The sequence below is a fragment of the Malurus melanocephalus genome, unplaced genomic scaffold (genome assembly GCF_030028575.1).
Source record: "Malurus melanocephalus ecotype Western Australia unplaced genomic scaffold, MMel_1.1 scaffold_327, whole genome shotgun sequence".
Taxonomy (NCBI): domain Eukaryota; kingdom Metazoa; phylum Chordata; class Aves; order Passeriformes; family Maluridae; genus Malurus; species Malurus melanocephalus.
The window spans coordinates 325,638-344,680 of record NW_026623559.1 but is presented as its reverse complement, the minus strand read 5'-3'; the positions used below and the strand labels follow the sequence as shown (position 1 = coordinate 344,680).

Genomic DNA, 19,043 nt, shown 5'->3' with positions numbered 1-19,043 from the left:
ACTTCCAGTTTTGGGAATCTCTACTTTTATTTCCTTGTAAATAGTATCTAAATGTTAAATGTATAAAATATGGTCAGATAATTTGCTTTGACATTTCTACAGTTCTGTTTCCATTTTTCATTTCTGTGGAAGGAAGAGTGTTACTCTGGTCAGTCTGATCTCAAGTTTCTCTTTATCTTTTGGCTTGGAACTAAAACTGAAAAATGAGTTCTTTACATATGCTCTCACCTGGCTGAATGCAGCTGAATTTATAGGAACTTAGGTCTGCCACTAGTGTAGTTTGTAATAAAAGAAAAGCTTGGCACTTTTGTAACCTTTAATAAGAATGGCAAACCCCTTAATTGCTTTATACCTTAATTCTTTAATTATTGCTTATATTATCTTTGCTTGTAAGTGAAATATGGATAACTCTCCAGATCATTTCTACACAACTTGCTATAGAAACCCTAAACCTAATGTGTTGTATTGAATCAATGCTAGGTTCACTGGAAGGTGACAATATATCTCTTCAGCCTGCATAGTTGCAGTCTCTTATTACTTTATTATACAGCAGCAATGGCTGTAATAAATCTTGCTTAAAAAGAACAGATATCCATTATCTGTGTATTTGAAGTCTCTATTGGCTAAAAAGTGTTTGCCAAGCTGTGTTTTATGGGAAGTTAAGTTATTGCAAAATTTAAAATGTCTTTTATTTTGGGACAATAATCAGTTGCATTCCAACTAAAGCAGTTATAATTCTTTGTTGACACACACACATTTCAGGCTAATGGCCTGAACCATGGCACAGTGATTTGGTGAAAACTATTAATTCACATCAGTAGATTTTGCATCAAATTCCTAATGAAGGATTTATTCACTTTAAAGAGCTTACTTAGGTTTACTTCCATCTTATTGACTTCAGTAACAGGCTTTCTCAACTTAATCTGTCTTGACCCTTAGAAAATATTTGTTATTGCAGGGTATAAAATAACAAAATATTTCACTCTTTCCTGCTATTAATTTCTAGAAAATTTAAAGGCTACTGTACATGTTCTTTGTATAGATATAACCCCTGTAATTTGGCACTTGGAGTAAGATGCAAGTATTGTGTACATAGCATTAATGTTTTTGGTTTGTGATAAATTCAGTAATGGAATTTAATATTTTTGCTTTAAAAGCTCCTTTTTAGACTAGTAGAGAACTTTTATTCAATGGGATTCTAATGAAATTATCCTTGCATTTTTTAACTTGTGGTTAATGTATAAATCTGTGAGTGAGGATAAGAAGTTTTATGTACTTTAAGTCCACAATTTTACAGTTTATGTGATTATCAGACTTTTTTTTTTTTTCCCCAGAATTTAAAAGTGGGGAATTGGAAAAATTAATGGTATTAGTTGAAATCCTAAGCCTGTTACGACACAAGTCTGTACTCACACAGGCAGTCTCTGGGCTCTGACAGAAGGCAGTGAAACTTGTATTCATGGTTCATACTGGCTTATTGCACTTCTCTTGTTTTGCACCCAGGTGAAATGTCAACAAAAGTGCCAAACATTAGACTGAAAATTGATCCTCGGAATCTGCAGATCCAGACATATACAGTGGAGAAATTACTGGAACCATTGATAATTCAGGTATTTTAGAGTTGCAGAAAGTAAACTGGGTAACCACAGAGGGAAGGGACTAAGGCTGAAGAATTTTGACTGAGAACATTATTCTGAAGGGGACACCCACAGCTCTTCTGCACTTGTGCTTTACTCTGGCTCAGGAGCTCTCCTGGGCTATCTGCTGTCTTCCAGATTTGGTCGTTCCTTTGGTCACTTCCAACTTTGCCATCCAGTCTGTCCTAGTAAATGTTGGTATTCTAGCTGGTGTCTTGCACAGTGTTATCTAGTGGATGTTTAAATATAGAATACACTGCAAAGGGATTTCCAATGCATGAAATAAGTAATTCTTTAAAAGAGAAAATTGTGTTTTCCCCATTTGAAGCTTTGTCTCCCATAACTCATCCAATTTCTTTTCTTTTATTATCATATTTGATTTTTTTTTTTTTGTTATTGTTCTTTTTCTCCATTACTAATATTTCCCTTCTGGAAGATTATTTTCTTCAGAAAGTAACATTTTCTTTTTTAGCAGGGCTTTATTTCCAGCTGTTATTAACTGAGCTGCCTGTCTCCCATTTTGTCTGCCTTTATTTATTTTTGCCTGAATGTGACTGATAGTATAAAAACTCTCAGTTACCAGGTCAGTGGTTTATGGACATTGTCAAGCTGGAGCAGGATATGTGGATGGGTTATCAAATTAGTTTCCAAGTAGTAAGAATAGATGTCTTGATAGACTGCATTTGAAAACCTCTTGTAGGCCAGTAGCTCAGACTGTGCTCAGGCAACAGCAACACTGTGGGTGTTTTTAGAGGATTTTGGCTTGAGTTTTGCAGGATCAAAGCAACTTGACAAAACAAAGTACAGTTCCATAAATCCAAGAAATCATTGAAATTTTGGTTTTTTTTTTCCCCTCCCAGCTCTTTTCAGCCACTGAAAATCTTGAGGCTGTTCAAATTGTCAATGCTTTGCTTCTAAGAGAATATGATTTTGACTGTCTTTTCACTCTCTTAATGTTTTGCTTGTTTCAGACTGAGGAAGGAAAACTTATGTTTTGAGGGGAATTCTTCAACAGAAAATGCTGAAAATGTAAAAATAGGGATTAAAGCTAATATTCAATGAAGGGTGATTGAGAGACTGGAAAGATAAGTGAAAACTAATCTGTGATTAGCAAGATAATCAGACCAGTCACAGACAGAAATTATATTCTTGGCAGATCCACTTTAGCAACTGCTGCTTGGAACATAGTTGAACTTCATTTTGAGATTTCTGTTGTGATTTATTTATTTAATAATCTTGTAATGCTGTGGCAGGAAAAAAAACAATGAATGTGTTTGAGGTTCTCTGAACCTCTCTCAAACCTGAAGTCTGTCCTATTCAGTTATTCCAAGAGTTAGGGCAATCATTGGGTTCAAAGCATCAATCTTGATAAAAATTAAGGCAAAACCAGCCTAGGAAGTAGCTGTGGAAATAGCTTCAAGTTACTTTGCTAGATTGACTCTCTTCCCTGCAATGTGCTATTGGCAGTGGTGATTACTGTGAAGCTCTGAAAACAGTATGTTACACTGTTGTGTAAAACCTCTGTGACTTGGCAACTTCTCTATCCTTGGAATAAAACAGCACCCATAAATTAACCCAAGGGTTTCTCTCTGTCTGTGGCCCTTATTTTATTCCAGGTGCTTGAAGGATGTTAGATTTGAAAGGAAGGCTTCTCAGTCAAGTTCTCTATGAATGCATCTGGCATATTAAAAAAAGGTAGTTGTCAAAGATAGCATGATTGAGCTAACACAATGTGTAGAAACATCCATACATTTTGGAGTCCTTTGGATCACTGATGGAAAGCAGGCAGTTTGAAAGGCTTGTATTCCCACCTGGCATCCACACCACAGACCTTTGCTCACGAGAAAACACACATTGCTGGTTTTAATCTAACATATGGTGAGTTTACCTTCTGCACCCTGGATGGGATTAACCAGTATTTATATGTATGGACAACACTTTGGATTTGGAACAGTGGACAGGAATTCTACTGCTGTTATTAGATCACTGAATCCATGTCTGGCTTTTCTTAAATGTCTAAGGATTAACATCTGGTTACACTGAATGTAGCTTTTAACAAAAAAGAATGTTTTATGATTGATGCCAAAAAATTCTTTTTATATTAGATAAAGGTGAACTACATATTTTGATGCTTAAGGTACCAAGACATTGCTTCCTGATCTACTGCATTATTAAAAGATTGCCTCTTAAGAGCTGCCAGTAACTGAACACAGTGTTGGAAGAAGCGCCTCACAGTTTCCTAAAAGCTCATTGTTTAGGATAACCATGACCTCACAAAAAACCCCACCCCTTCAGCCTAATAAGTAATGGCAATGACAAACAACAACAATGTGATTCAACTTCGTAAACGTGGTGGCATGTGGCCTAGAAAATGGCTTAAAAACCCCTTGTGCCTTTAGCAAGACTATTGCTCCTGCCAGAGATAGGCTGGGGGATCTGCTGTAAATGGCAACAAGAAGGTGTTAATAATTGGGAAATGCAGCCAGCATGAGCAGGATTGATGGGGTTATGTTTTCGTTTTTTCTTTCGTTTTTTCTTCTTATGTTTTCGTTTTTTTCGATATTATTTTCTTATAATAATATCTTGTTCTGCCACATGCTGTGTTGACAAGGGCACACTGCATTGGTTACTCTGTGGTTCAATTCTTTCTGTGTAGGATCTGCAGAAAATTTTTTCATTCCTCATTTGGGTTCTATGTTAGAGAATTCACAGCAGTTTTTTTGTTTACTGTAATCTCCATGAGCAAAAAACTAACAAATTTTGACAAGTATTTGAGGTCAGATGCTCCCTTCAATATTTCCTGGTAGTAATGCTGAAGATAAAGGATCTTACAGTCAAGAATTTTCACCTGCACGAACTATTATTTTTTATGTTCTTTCATTTGTTTCCTATCCTTTTGAACATATGAATGAACAGTACATTGAATGGTATTTTACATTAAAAAAACCACAGTGAAAATCTGTGAAGTAGAATATATTATTTTCTAGTGAAATAGTGATTAAAACTAAAGACTTAAAAAATACCTTTTACATGATAGATGTTAGGGGCTGCTTCTTGTTTTTGATGGTGTTTTATGCCTTTCTTGTTGAAAGTATCAGCCTGTAATCTCTAAGTCATTCTCAAAGATATGATCATTGAAATTGCATTCAGTGTTCCAAAAACTGACATGAGAGGGTTTATAAAACTAAAAGATAAGGATTTTTATTCCCAATGCATTCTCTACCAGCTGGCTGATTTATGTGCAGTAAATAATTCTATTTTCTTCTTTGAGCCACAGTCAGAAAAATGTCCATGCCTTCTCTAACAATTTGATTCAGAGTTGCTTATGTTTCTCTCACCCATGTGACATGCCAAAGCAGTTGATGTTAAGTGGATAGTCCTTTTTTCCCCCAAACTGCACATGAATGATGCAGGGGTCAGGGCTTTTATCTTTTATAGATGTTTTTATAGAAATATTACCCAGAGGAGGCATGTTTGTTTTAGAAGTAATAGTTCATGAAAACTACTCAAGTGCATGAATTGCTGGACAAGATCTGAAGGTGAGCTAGGGCACATGTAGTGTGGTACTACCCATGTTCTGACAGAGAGAACAGAATAGGAGGATTAAAAACATCAGTGGACTTAATGAAAATAAAGTATGCTTTAAAATGTCTAATGTATAACATTTAGAAAAAAGTGTTTCAGGAGTCTTTCCCTAGTGTGACAACTCAAGCAATGCCTTAGAGAATAGCCTTTCAGAAAAATTCTGTTGGAGGGTGGAGGCTGTACTCAGATGATGAGGAATGTGGAGTGGGATGCTCTATAAAAATAAGTCCTTTATGGATGTCCAAGTGCATTGGTAAAAATACAATTTGGACAAAACTGCAGTAAACCTAAATTCTGGGCAAATTTATGTACAATTTTAATGTTGAGAGCACCCTGAAGGATTTGGAGGTGCTGAGTTCTGGCCCCTGTGATACTCCTTTGCAAGAAGAGAAAGCATTTCGAAAGGTGTCTGTACTCATTTTGGTTCTTGCTTCTGAGATATCTTGGAAAACTTCAACTGGAAGTATGGGAAAATCCAACACCTGGGGGGAAAAAGAACCTGAGAGTGTTGGTTATCAACAGCTGAACATGACCAGTGTGTGGCCAAGAAGGCCAGTGGGATCCTGGCCTGACTCACAAATGGTGTGGCCAGCAGGATTGGGGCAGTGACTGTGCAGTGGTGAGGCCACACCTCGAGTCCTGTGGTCAGTTCTGGGCCCATTGTGACAAGAAGGGCATTGAGGTGCTGGAGCCTGTCTGGAGAAAGGCAAAGGGGCTGGGGAAAGGCCTGGAGCACAAGTTGTACAAGGAGCAGCTGAGGGAGCTGGGGGGGCTTGTCCTGGAGAAAAGGAGGCTCAGGGGGTACCTTCTCACTCTCTGTAACTCTTGACAGGAGGTTGTGGCTGGGTGGGGGTCAGTCTAATCTCCCAAGTAATAAGTGCTAGGACAAGAGGAAATGGCCTCAAGTTGCACCAAGGAAAGTTTCTGTTGAAAATTAAGAAACATTATTTCCCTGAAAGAAGTATTGAGCATTGGTACAGGCTGCCAAGGGGCATGGTGGAGTCACTCTCCCTGCCAGTACCCAAAAAATATGTGGATATGGTGTTTAGGGGCATGGTTTAGTGGTACACTTGGAAAGGTTAGCTTGACAGCTGGACTCGATTTTGGAGGTCTTTTCCTACCTTAATGGTCCCATGATTCCTGCCTTGCTGAAGCCTCCTCAGATAGCACTGGTATATTTAAAAAAAAAATAAATTAAGAGTAGATTTTAAAATAAGCAGTGTCAGGAGTTGGCATCTGGGTTAATAGAACAGTGAGATTTCTATTTGATTTGCTTTGATCCTACAGAGGGAAGAGCACAAAGATGACACATTGAATAAAATTGTATCAGATTGAATTCAGTAGTTTTGCCCATTCTTGGTATTTATACCAAGCTTGTCTGTCTGTAAAGTAGAAGGGATCTCTTTACTTATTCTTAATTATATTTTCTTTTTCATTTTGACAACAATTTAAATTCACTTGCAAAGCTTAAAACATTATTGCATCTTTGGTTTCTTTTAAATGTAGGTTACCACACTGGTGAATTGTCCACAGAATCCTTCTAGTAAGAAAAAGGGCCGTTCCAAAAGAGCTCGTGTCTTGCTTGCTTCTGTGGAAGAAGCCACTTGGAATCTGTTGGACAAGGGGGAAAAAATTGCCAAGGAAGCAGTTATTTTTAAAGAGGAACTTCATGCAGCTCTTGCTGATGTGCGGAAAGAGAGTAAGTACATGACAACAACAAGGAATTGCTTTAACCATAACTGGTGTCAAAATGAAGTTGGAATATCATGGGAAATGTGTTGTGATGTGCAAATGTCTGAACTTGGAGTTGTCTAATTGTATATTCTGGGGTAGCACGGATAGGGAGCTAACATGTGCAAGCTGGGCCCCAGCTTACGTCAGTGGAAGTTTTGTTGTTTGAAATGCTTGGGTTTTTCTCTTTCAATGAGGACAGGATGCCTCTTGATCCTTTTAGTGGCTGTTAAGCACAAGTTAAGGTTAATGTACCTTTTAATGCTCTTCTTGAAAAGAACTGTTTACCTGAATGTCAGATTAAGGCTATTTAGTTAAATTTTTGAAACCTAAAATCTTCCCTCTTCTGTGAATTAGTAAGGATTTAATTTGGGAAGGTATAATAGTCCAGTGTGGAGGTACATTTTGAGAGGAGGAGGAAGATGGAACCTTTCAGCTAATGTGAGAGTCATCCCCTCATGACAGAGCAGCTCTTCTTTGGTGAGTTGTGTCATATTCTGTTTCCTCATCACTGATGTCCCCATTTGGAACCAGATTTCCACAACAGGGATAGTTTTGGTGATCTGCAGAGAACGTTGTCTAGCCATTTTCTTTCAGGTTGGTTGATGTTTTCTTGAGTTTGACTTTCCCCATGGAAATTGGAAATATTTGGGTGAACACGAAGGCCAAGGTCAAATAGTGATAAGTCAGATGACCAACATCCTAAATGAGTTCCTGCAGAAATCAAAAATTAAAGTTGATGTAAGTTTTAATTATGTCACCCTGCTCCTACTAAGGATGGAACTTAAACAGATTTTTTCATGTAATCAGTTTTGTTATATTTGATCGCCTTGCACAAAGTGCTGGGGTGGTTTCTGAGTCTCTGCTGTTCTTCAGGACAGTGATTAGTAGCTCTTGGCTTCCTCTGAATCCAGAGATGGCTGTGGTTTAGAGTTTGATCTATGCATGTGGTGTCTGAGATATCTTAAGGTCTTTTGTGATTAAAAGCATTATGACCAGCAAGTATCACTGTTATCTGTCACAGTGAGCAGCTGAGGCTCTTGCAAAATCATTCATTTTGGAGTACTCTTAAAATGTTAGCCCATCCATTACAGGCTGATAAMAGAAGGCAAGAATAAAATGTATAGTTTTACATTGATTTTTATACACAGAGAAATTGAAAAKGTGAAATATTTTTATATTACTTATTGATTCTCAGCCAAGACCAGAGATAACTACAAAAATAAATAATACGTAAAGTAGATTATATATAACTCATACATTTTAAAAGAAAGGTAAGTCCATGTTATCACCTATCATTATGCAATGATGAAGTGAGTGGTTGCAACCCATCTCCCTTCAAGGATTTGCCAAACTGCACAAGTTAGCTTAAAAAATGGTTGAAAAATTATAGAAAACATAGCAGTTTGTTAATTTTGCAGATATTTTTAGCCTTTCAGGATGTGTGCTATTTTTAACTTGTTGTATGCCCCATCATATGTAACTATTGCCTATTTTTCAGGCCACATTCTGCTGATGTATAAATGTCTTATGTAATTTACTTCAAGTTCATTGAAAGGATGTGGGTCATCAACTGTGGTTGCATGCAGTCCTTTACCATGCATGTTATAGCATAGAGTATTTATTTTTAATTTAAATCTAGGGATTTATCCCTGGATAAATGTGTCTGCTTCCTTTGCAAAGGTTTATAGTTCTTGGACCTGATCATTTTAATACACTGGTGCTTCATGTTTTTCTTTGTCTCTTCTCAATAAAGTACTTTTGAAGGCCTATCAACATTTTGATATATCTTCTTCTGAAACTCTGTTAAATTGGTCAGCAGGAAGGGGTGTGGGKGTGCACTGTGTGCATCATCCAGAAATCCACTGCCCTAGTAAGTGAAGAACTGCCATGATTTCCTGTTGATCTGATTGGTGAAGCTTTGTTAAAGGGTACTCATGTGCACAGTTTTATTCTCAAATAGTGTAATAAACCCCAAATTAAGTGTATTGAAGAACTCTCACTGAGAGATTTCCTGTGTATAGAGAATTTCAAAAGATTTGCTCCTCATTCAATGTACTGTGAGAAACTGGCCCCTGTGCAAAGGGTATCAGGAGCATTATTCGACCCTGAATGCTTCTGACACTGAACAGCAGCCTCTGATTCTGAGATTTAATCAATTTTAAGACAAAACAGTGATGTTGTTTCTGTGGTGAATTGTTATAGGAATCTGAAGTCTAGTGTTATCCTTATGTTAATGAGGTTTTGCATTTATGTCAAGGTGTGATGGTTTACAGTTCTCAAACAGTTGCATGGGCATAGCTGAAATGTTTGGTATTTACTGCCATTGCTCACTGACTATATATAGTCAGAAACACAACAGTTGTTGTCTGCCTTGTTTCTATCTATTACAGTGTCAGTGTTTCTTGTGTTTAGTTGTTATCATGCTCAAGTGTGTTCCCAGATAAGCCTGTCATCACACAGAACAGTGAATTGAAAGCAAGGTACTTGCTGGAGTTATATTTTGAGCCTTAAATTACTCTTTAAAAGGAAATTATAGCAAATACTTTGATGTTGTGAATGGCCATATTTAATATCTTTTGATATTAAACAGGGCTGGCAAGAGTGTGATGGCATGAAAGAAACTACCATTCACTGGCAAGAAGTGGAGAGCTTATTTAAAGGACATTTACTAAAGGAATGGTATAGAGATCTTTTGTACTATGCTGTATTCTTATTTGTCCCTTCCCTCACCTTAAAATTTTCTCATTCTTAATTAAGAGGTGCGTGTGTGTGTTCTGCATCTGAGGGACTTCCATTCTGGGAGGCAGAACTTAAATGGCTTAAAATAATCTGTGCTGTGCATGCTTTTCATCAAATCAAGAGCACACCCCTGGTAGAAAAGCTTTTGACATCAGCATCAGTGGATCAGGTGTCCCTGAGTGGGAAAGGGGGAATGAAGAGGTGGGTGTAAGGCATGATGGGGATGTGTGGTGGCTCTCATTACACATTAGGAAGAACTGGATGAGATGTGGAAGTGGCACTTCCTGGTATGCAGCAGTGAAATAGTTGCAATGCAACAGAATAYGGTGGTATCTGATGGGGTAAGAAACTGTGTGGCAGGAGAGAAATGTCCTGTAACATCTCCAGAAAGCTATTGTGAGAGTCTGAATTATCACCATGTTGAGTATTAGGAACATGCAGAAGCTACTGATCTGCTGTGCCCTGMCACTGGTAGTGTTGCTTCAGCTGTCTGGCTGAAGCAGAATCCTTTTATTTCTGTAGCAGATGGAGATGGTATTTGTARGAACAGAACCGGTGATTATACTGGTGACTAGTATTGTTTAATCTTGTGTTTTGGTAGGGGTAGGTTGTTTTGTGCTGTTGGTATGACCTTGACTCCTAACCTTCTCTGGTTCTTCTTCTGCTWAGTGTGTACATTCATGCCTGCAGAATTTGAGGTTACAAATACTAGTGTAAATAAGAGTTAATAAGTTCTAATATTGGTGAGACCCCATGTGGAATACTSTAGTCAGCTCTTGRGCTCTYARCATAAGAAGGACATGGACCRGTTGGAGCCAGTCCAGGGGAGCCACAAAGATCATCAGTGGAATTGAGCACCTCTCCTGTTAGGACAAGCTGAGAGAGCTGGGCTTGTTCAGACTGAGGAGAAGAGTCTGGGGAGACGTTATTGCCTTTCAGAACCTGAGCAGTACCTACAAGAGGTTTGGGAGAGGGAATTCCTACAAGGAGGAAAAGCTTTAAACTGAAAGAGGGTGATGATGYAGRTTAGATATTARRAAGAAATTATTCTCTATGAAAATGGTGAAGCCCTGGCACAGATTGYCCAGAGAAGCTGTGGCTGYCCCATCCCTGGAAGTGTTCAAGGCCRGGYTGRATGGGGCTTGGAGYGGCCTGGTCTAATGGAAGGTKTCCCTGTCCATGRCAGAGGGATTGGAGCTAGATGAYCTGTAAGGTCCCTTCCAACCCAAACTATTCTAGGATATTATAATATAAACCATTGTAGGATTTTTCTTATTGGTTTGTATTTTTGTTCTCTCAAGTTTGAGACTGAATGTTTGAAATACTCTTTTTACTTATTTGGGTCTGTCTGTCCACCACTTAATGAACTCCTATTAACAACTGTGTTACAGTCTCCAGAACTGTAAATCCATCAGCCTCTAATAGTGCAGTTCACGAGTGGGTGACAGGACTTTCTTGGCAACCACATCTCCTTGTGGGAGGACACAAGAATGGCACAAAATTCACTGCATTCCATGTGCCTTTCACACTGCTGCAGTTAAAAAAATGAGAGGAGAAAGCCAGTTGTAAATATAAAGAAGAGAGAAAAATGTGAAGCTTGGATGAGATTTAGAAAGGAAAAAAACCATCTATTCAAAGAAATAAAAGAAAGCATAATTCCGTTGCTCTTGCCTAAACCAATGAAGAGCATTTGGCTGTTGTCACTGCGATGCTGAGCACTGTCTCTGAGGGGTGCTCACTGCCTGCAGTTGGTGGCRTTGTTGCAGTCTCTGTACAGACACAGCCTGGCACGAGCTCTCAGCTAATTGCCAACTGGCTCACAGTTGACTTGTTTTTAAAGGAATTCTGCTGTAATTTTCTTTTATATTTTTGGTGCTGGACAAAGTGCTTGAATCCTCTAACTTTTAAAAAATTATCTGTGGCTCAACAGTGTTTTTAAGTTTCTTGCATCTGAGCAAGAAGATTTTTGTAAGCACATGCGTAAGTAGCAGACAATTGACATAGCAGTAGCTGTCAGTAGCTCATCAGATGACAGTGGAACACCATTTACTTTGGGAGTCATCTATCTGGGTGTGCTGAACACAATCTTGGAAATATCTGCCTGACAGTAATTGTATRGTTATGATATATCCTGGCTTTGGTTCTTTGAATTGCTTTTTGTTTGATTGTCTGAAATAATTGAAATACTATGAATACTGCTGTCTTTCTGAATCCCTATTTGTGCCACTAAAAGGGCATTTTTTGTGTTTGATTGTTTGTGACAAATGTAATTATGGAAGAATATCCACTTGATGGGAATTACAATAAAAATAGATGAAATTGCATCAGACTGTCATGCTGTCWGCTGCAGTTTAGGAAAGTTTTAACATCACGTTGTTGGAGCTGTCATTTTCTGCTGTTCGTACTTGTAGCTCCTATCTGCCTGGCCTGCATCTCAGCTCTATCTTAGGRTTGTGATTTTATACTTGTTCCTCTGGCCATCCCAGCTGAAGTCACAATCATTTCTAAGGACATGGTCATATTCAGACCCTTCTGAATTGTTTGCTCACAGAATCACAGAATGTTGGAAGGTGGAAGGGATCTCTGGAGGTCATCTGGTTTGATGCCCAAGCTCAGGCAGGGCCAGCAGGAGTCCTGCCCAGGACTGTGTCCAGTCAGGTTTTTAATATCTCCCAGAGTGGAGACTCCACAGCCTTTCTGGTCAGCCCATGCCACTGCTGGATCACTCTCCCACTGAAAAAAAAAATTCGGATCCTTACATAGAATCTCCTGTGTGTCAGTTTGTGCTCATTGGTTCTCACTCTGTTCCTGGGCACCWCTCAGAACAGGCCAGATTCATCTTCTTTTTACCCTCCCTTCAGGTATTTATGGTGTTTATCACTGTTGTCCTTACTATTACATTTCATTTACCAAACTTCATGTTGGAGAGCTGTATATTGCTGCCTACTTGCAGTTACTAGCTCCATGGCACAAATTTCACTTYATGTCAGTCAGATGTTTGAGTGTGAGGTTTTCATTCCATTAACTTATGTTTGTAATGAGAAGAGCAATATTTGATTCCCTTCTGTGACTAGGAATTATTCAATAGCAAGGGCACCAAAGTACATAGTAATATAACAAGCAGGGAGTAGGCAGGTTTAAATAAAGCCCTTGGGTTTGTTGTGTACAGTTAAGAGTGATAGTTTGAAGGCCAAGGGAATTATTTCAGAATTAAATGATGCAGTATAATAGAAAGGGAACATCGTGGAGAATGTGGAACATTAACCTGCACCATCTGTAATAACTGACCTTCATTTCAAGGCRTTAGGGCAACAAAGAGATGCCAGATTTATTGGTAGTACTTGTGACTTTCCAAATAACTGATGGAATTGTAGCAGTTTCTTTTGCCCTGGGTGTTGTGATTCAGCCTAAGGGAATTTGCCTTCCTTTTGCAGGTSAGGCCTTGCAGGTGTCGGCAGAGGCATTCACCAGTGATCCCTGCTCCCTGCCCAGGAGGCAGGCTGTTGTCCCAGCAGCTCGCTCCCTGCTGGCAGCTGTCACCAGGCTCCTCATTCTGGCCGACATGGTGGATGTGGCCTATCTGCTGCAGCACTTGAATGTGGTGAGTAATGCTCTGCCCACCTCTGCTGGCTCCTGTTAGCCACAGGTGTGTCTGCTCAGGGCTCTTTCAGCAGAAAAAACTTTCTCTACTTGAGGCTTGTAGGTCTCATGCACATAATACCTTGGCAGCTGGGGCAAGTGTAGGTTCTAGATGAGATTTGTAGAATGGACCGAGTAAAGTCATCTTGCAGCTCAACATACTCAATCTGAAGAAGCAGGTAGTTATCTGTACAGCTACATTTTAACTTCCTTTTCTTTCTTATTTCCTATTTTCTTATTGTATAGCATTTTGTGCATGAAGCCTTCTTGWTATTTGCAGCAGAATTAGGGAATAATTCATTTGTATTTATTTGTAAAATATGTATTTTATTATAATTTTAGGATACCTTAAAGGTGGATTTTATTTGGGTATTTACAGAGGAAAAGAGCTGAGTATGTAAGGGTCTGTCTGTGTTCAATTCACTGTGTGACAGATCAGCTGAGTGGAGAGAGAAGATGGGTGAGGTACATCTGGTGAGTCCTTATAGCTCCAGCTATATATTTGTATACTGCAGAGAGAAGACTAGAGAGCCCTAATGTTGGCTCAGCTTTAAAATTTGTGCAGTAGTAAGTATTCACTAAAAGCCACTTAATTTTTTCACTCTAAGGAGTAATATGTTTCAGAACTATGTATCACAACAGTGCTGTTTTGGGTCATATTTTTTCCACCTTTATGTGGAGCAGATGCCTTCATTCTTCTATTCCATATAAAATACACCAGTGKTTGTGCCACTACTGCTGAATTAGGCAAATGTCCCCACTTTCATTGCTCAACATGAAAATTCTTTCCTGTCTACATAAACTTGGGTTACTTTAGTGTCAGCCATAGTGTACCATGTGAGCAGGCTTCCTTCCTCTTTGAACACTGTGTTTATTATCTTGCATCTGACTATAAAAATGTGTTGACTGAATTTCTTCTCTGGCTGTTCACTCCATTCCACCTGGTGTGTGTCTTTGCTGGGAAGAGCAAGGAATTGTTCTACTCTTGGTTCCTTTTTTTCCCCTAATACCTTCATTAATTTATAAAAGACTGATAAAACCACAAATTATCTGGGTTTGAAAGATCCACACTGACAACTGTTAGAGAAGAACCACAAGCTAAATTAACACTGATTTGCAGAAGCTTCCATGTTATTCTATATGTTTAAATTTGTCATCTCTAAGAGGAGTGGCCTACGTCTGCTGTGCTGTTTGTGGAAAATTTTCTCAAATTATGATTTCCCATGGTAGTCTATTACATTTTTAGTACTTACTTTTATAATCCTAGGTGCTCTCTTCTGAGATATATTATGTATGTTTACATGAGAGAACTAAAATTAGGTGGTTTTCCTTGCTACAGTTTCAGTATTTCTAAACAACTGTCTAATTCACTTTATGTTTTCTGCCTGATAATGAAAACAAACAATAACTGAAAATGATGAAGGAATGCAAAGTATCAGTCAGGAAAAACTCCAGCACTGCAGAGATTGCCGCTAAATTTTTATCTTCTTCYACACTTCCTCTCAATGGGAGTGAGAACTGAATTCATAGATGAACCCTTAGAATAAATTAGTGTGGAATAACACTGTCCATAATGCCTATGCATAAGACACTCTAGTTCTTAGAGGAGAGTGTTACATCTTGCATATTTATTTCATCTCTGCCCTGGCTGGTGAACTTGCCAACAGTGATATTAGCTGTAATGGTGTCTTTTATATTGACATCTAATGAGGAAATCSAGTTAGTGTGATTTCAACATATGCTATTGAACATCCCTCAGTTTCTAACAWCTTTTGGTCACAGCTAACTGAGCCAGATTTAAATGCAATTAAACATTTTAGTAAATTTCAACTTTGCTCTATTCTAAATCTTTAACTTAAATCATTATACTTTAAAACGCCCTTAGGAATTCAATTTTTCTTCAACATGAACTTTCTCCCACAAAAAGGCAGTGTGAAAGTAGAACCATGTCTCTGTATSAGCTCTAACGTACTTGATTTTTGCATATTCATATGCCTTGCAAATCAACTCTTTAAAAGTCATTAGCTGTTTTTCTTTGTACTTATTCTAAACCCTTAATACTTCTACCATATTATTCTCTTCGCCAGACATGAGTGTTACAGCTGTTATCATTTTAAGAGATGAGAAATTTAATTGCTCTTTATTTCCATATCTCCAAGCTCTATAATTTTCCTAGGGTAGAATGAAGACATTAAAAAGGTCTAAGCCAAAATTAATTTTAAAAATAAAAAAATTAATTGAATAAAAGACATAAAAATTCTAATCAAGGGCCTTTTTTTTGTATGCATAAAAATGCAAGAAGTTCGTTCAGCATCATCAAAGAACTCTGCACAGTATAAGTGAGATCTAGCTCAGTATGGAAGTATTTAATAGGAAATSACCAATTTAAGTATCTAATATTTTTCAAACCCATTTATCAAAGAGTGCTGAAAGTTTTAATCTTGATCACTCACTAAAATCAGTTAATTCCAACACTGACATTTAAAACACTTGAAACTATACCTACTTCTACTGACAGAATACACTCTGAATCATTAAACTTTAATTTCTTTGGTAATCTGGGCATAAAAATAGAAAGAAAACAAAGACAATGTGAATGGCTGCCATAGAAAGCYTCTTCCAGTGTTATCTGTCACAACTGCCTGCTGAAGTATATAGAGGAAAAAAGGATGAACTTCAGCTACCTCCTTCCAGTTTATTTAGTCTCTAATACAGTCTTCTGTACATTTTGCTTAGATTTAGGATTGTTTTTTTAATTCTGGGKGATTAAAGTCTTTATAGTAAACAGAGTATGAGGCTGAAAGCACTCAACATTTTCACAAAAATACTGAAATGYGACTTTTTAAAACTAGAAATAACAGGTTAGTCAGTTTGAAAGGATTTGATAATCCTGGCAGGAATTTCAAACCAAATAATCAAAACCCTACCTTTGTRAACAGGAAATTAGCTTTTTTAGAAATGTTGGTAATAAAGTGGAGAGAATTTTGATTATTTTATGAATTCTGCCAAATCTTCACCACACAAAGTGTGAATAAACACGTGTGTAGATGATGCATACTAGATGCCAATACAAACTCTCAGTCACTGATCGCATTCTGGCACAGAACATTTCTGGCCCCTTGGGAAATTCACAGTCCTACAAGAGTGTGAGGGTGCAATGCAAACAGCAAGATCCTTATAGAGTTCATGGRGAAAATAAAGTGCATCAAACCTAAAAAGAAAGGTTTTGCCTTTTTAAACAACTTTTTTTACACAGGGAAGAGCTTAAATAAATAGCTTTCTGTATCTGAGTTTCCCTGCCTAAAGAGCTTGAAGTCTCTAATAAAAAACTGAGTTGTGAAAAATGTCAGACATAAGGCTATCCTTGTGTATTGCACTCTCTCATTCAGAGCTATGTTAGCAGCTCATCCATTATGGTTAGTAATGCTCGATATTATTTAATTAAGTGAATTAAGAGACTAATGGAATTGCTTGAATTTATTGATCAGGAGAGAACAGCAGGAAAGTAACAAGTTTGGAGAATTTCATTCAAAGATCATTGGCAGTCTGTCTTTCCCTAATTGGTTTCAGATCATGCTGAGCCAATGTGTTTYATCTGCCTTTCTCCCCTTCTTGTCATGCTTGTAGATTTACTGTGTAAGTCTTCATATTTTTCATGAGTGCCTCAGACTGCATGATCTTTATAAAATGCTTGCTTGAAGTTATTTAACACTCTTGCCAGGGAAAAAGAAAAAAAATAGAATGGCAAAATTTCTAACTTCTAACTTCTTCCTACCTTCCCTTTGTTGGGGATGGGTCACTCAATGCCAAGGGAACTCTTGGAACTTAATGAGTATTAGGAAAGGGACAAGAGTCTCTGAGAGAAGATTTATCTTCTCTGCTTTGTACTCCTATTTATTTTCTCAGCAATCAGAAATGCATTCTTGCTACCAGTCAGAGGTTGGTCTACGGTATGTGGGGTGCAGTTGTTTGGGATCAGGGTTACAGCATTTATCATCACACTCTGCAAATTCCATGACATTCTGTGGTGTGAGTAAATCACAGAGGAAAAGCAGCCTCCAAAGAATTGCTTTTAGGAATTGGCTTTTYCAAAGTGAGCATCCTTTTGAGAGCAACAGGAATCTGGATCCACTTCTGTGCTTGGTATGGGGGCCTTTTGACTGCTCGTTTGTGCTTGTAAAAATAAATAATTGTCAAAATGTGGGGTGATTATTCCAAATGGAGTAAGTTAAGTTGTAAACAAAAACCTTGGGGAGATCTATATTATAAAAGTGGTTTGTAGCAGAAGTTGACAGAGTGCTTCACATCATCAGAAATACAACTGAGTGTAAGAAATCCACCTTGTGTCTGGTGATGAAGTTGGAAAATTATTTTGGGAAAATTGGAAGGTGGAATATTAGAAAAGCAGAGGCCTATCTGAAATAATTGTTTGGACTCTGCAGATGCCTGCATGCTCCAGTCAGTGACCAGGAYTCCATTGCAGTCAACTCTCTTTGAACCTGTCAGGGAAAGAACATTGCTAAAGGCTTCCCTTTGGAGTGTTTGTTACTGTGTTCAGCATCTACAGCAACACACACTTACCACTGAAGTGCAAGAATAATATGGAAGTGACGTTCTGAAATTTCCCTCTAATAATAGAGTGCTAATATGGGAAGGCAAATTCTAGACTGGAAAAATAATCTTGGGAAATCATCTTCCCTTGGCATGTTATTTAYTGGTAATACAGTAACAAAGTCAGTGTAATGTAGAATGGCTTGCCTGATCAACAATTCAAGCATGCAGCTATCATTCTAATCTGGAGAAATTTATTTTAYAACTCGTTCATGTTTTGAGAGGCAGAAATGAGGAAATGCATGCAAAGCAAACAATATCTGCTTTACCATCAGAATGCACGTCTTCAGACCTTCTTAAAATGACAGCAGAATCATCTGACATTTGCTGAATGGAAAAAGCTATGGGAACTWCTCTCCATAAACCTCTCCAAAGGCACATTGCCCATTCCATTACAGCAAAATATGGGAAGAGCAGCTTTTTTCTCCTAAGTATGAGTGCTCAGTAATTGGAATTTAAGAGAGGTTGTGTATGGTTTTTTCCAACCATATCTCTGGATAATTTAAAACAGTACATTGGGTATAATTTAGTCTTTAAAAGAACCAGTACCTTACTAAAACAGGAAGGTATTTTTCAATGGGCAACTTCCTTATGTCAGAATGGAACTAAAATTTGATTCTTGTCCTTTATTCAACTCATATTAATCTATAGAAAAATAGAAGAAATATTTTACCAATGGAAAAAAATAGTTCAGTGCTACTGTGCTGCCCTGCATGGTGGAAAATGACAATATTGATACTCTGAAATACAAATATTCTTTCACCTGTGCAGCTTTAGACAAACAAAAAAGAGCCCTTTCTCCTAATTCGTGGATAACAGAATGGCTTTTCACAKCACTGGCCCGAAATCTGAACTGCCTGTGTAGAAGGAAACTGAAGGAAGTATAGCAGGCCCTTTGATAACGTCATCCTTATAACTTAACTAGATTGTCAGGCAAGTGACATTAAAGGTGTGTGGTTTGTCCAGTAGCACCATGCACAAACTGGGGAAGCAGGATCTGCTGCCCCCCATCCCTCTTCCGGTTCATATGGAAATTGTAAGKTTGTTACCAGGAATATGACTTTGTACTCTGTGTTTAATGATGTCTTCTCCAACATT

General features: G+C 38.0%; 1 protein-coding gene across 1 annotated transcript in view; it reads left to right on the top strand.

Moving 5' to 3' along the window:
- The first annotated feature begins 1,508 nt into the window (after nucleotides 1–1,508).
- Nucleotides 1,509–19,043, top strand: part of CTNNA3 (catenin alpha 3) — a 335,868-nt gene continuing 318,333 nt past the window's right edge. Inside the window, exons 1-3 of the mRNA XM_057377836.1 lie at nucleotides 1,509–1,610; nucleotides 6,729–6,921; nucleotides 13,130–13,296. Of these exons, the coding sequence (XP_057233819.1) occupies nucleotides 1,509–1,610; nucleotides 6,729–6,921; nucleotides 13,130–13,296 (462 nt within the window). The remainder of the gene's footprint in view (nucleotides 1,611–6,728; nucleotides 6,922–13,129; nucleotides 13,297–19,043) is intronic.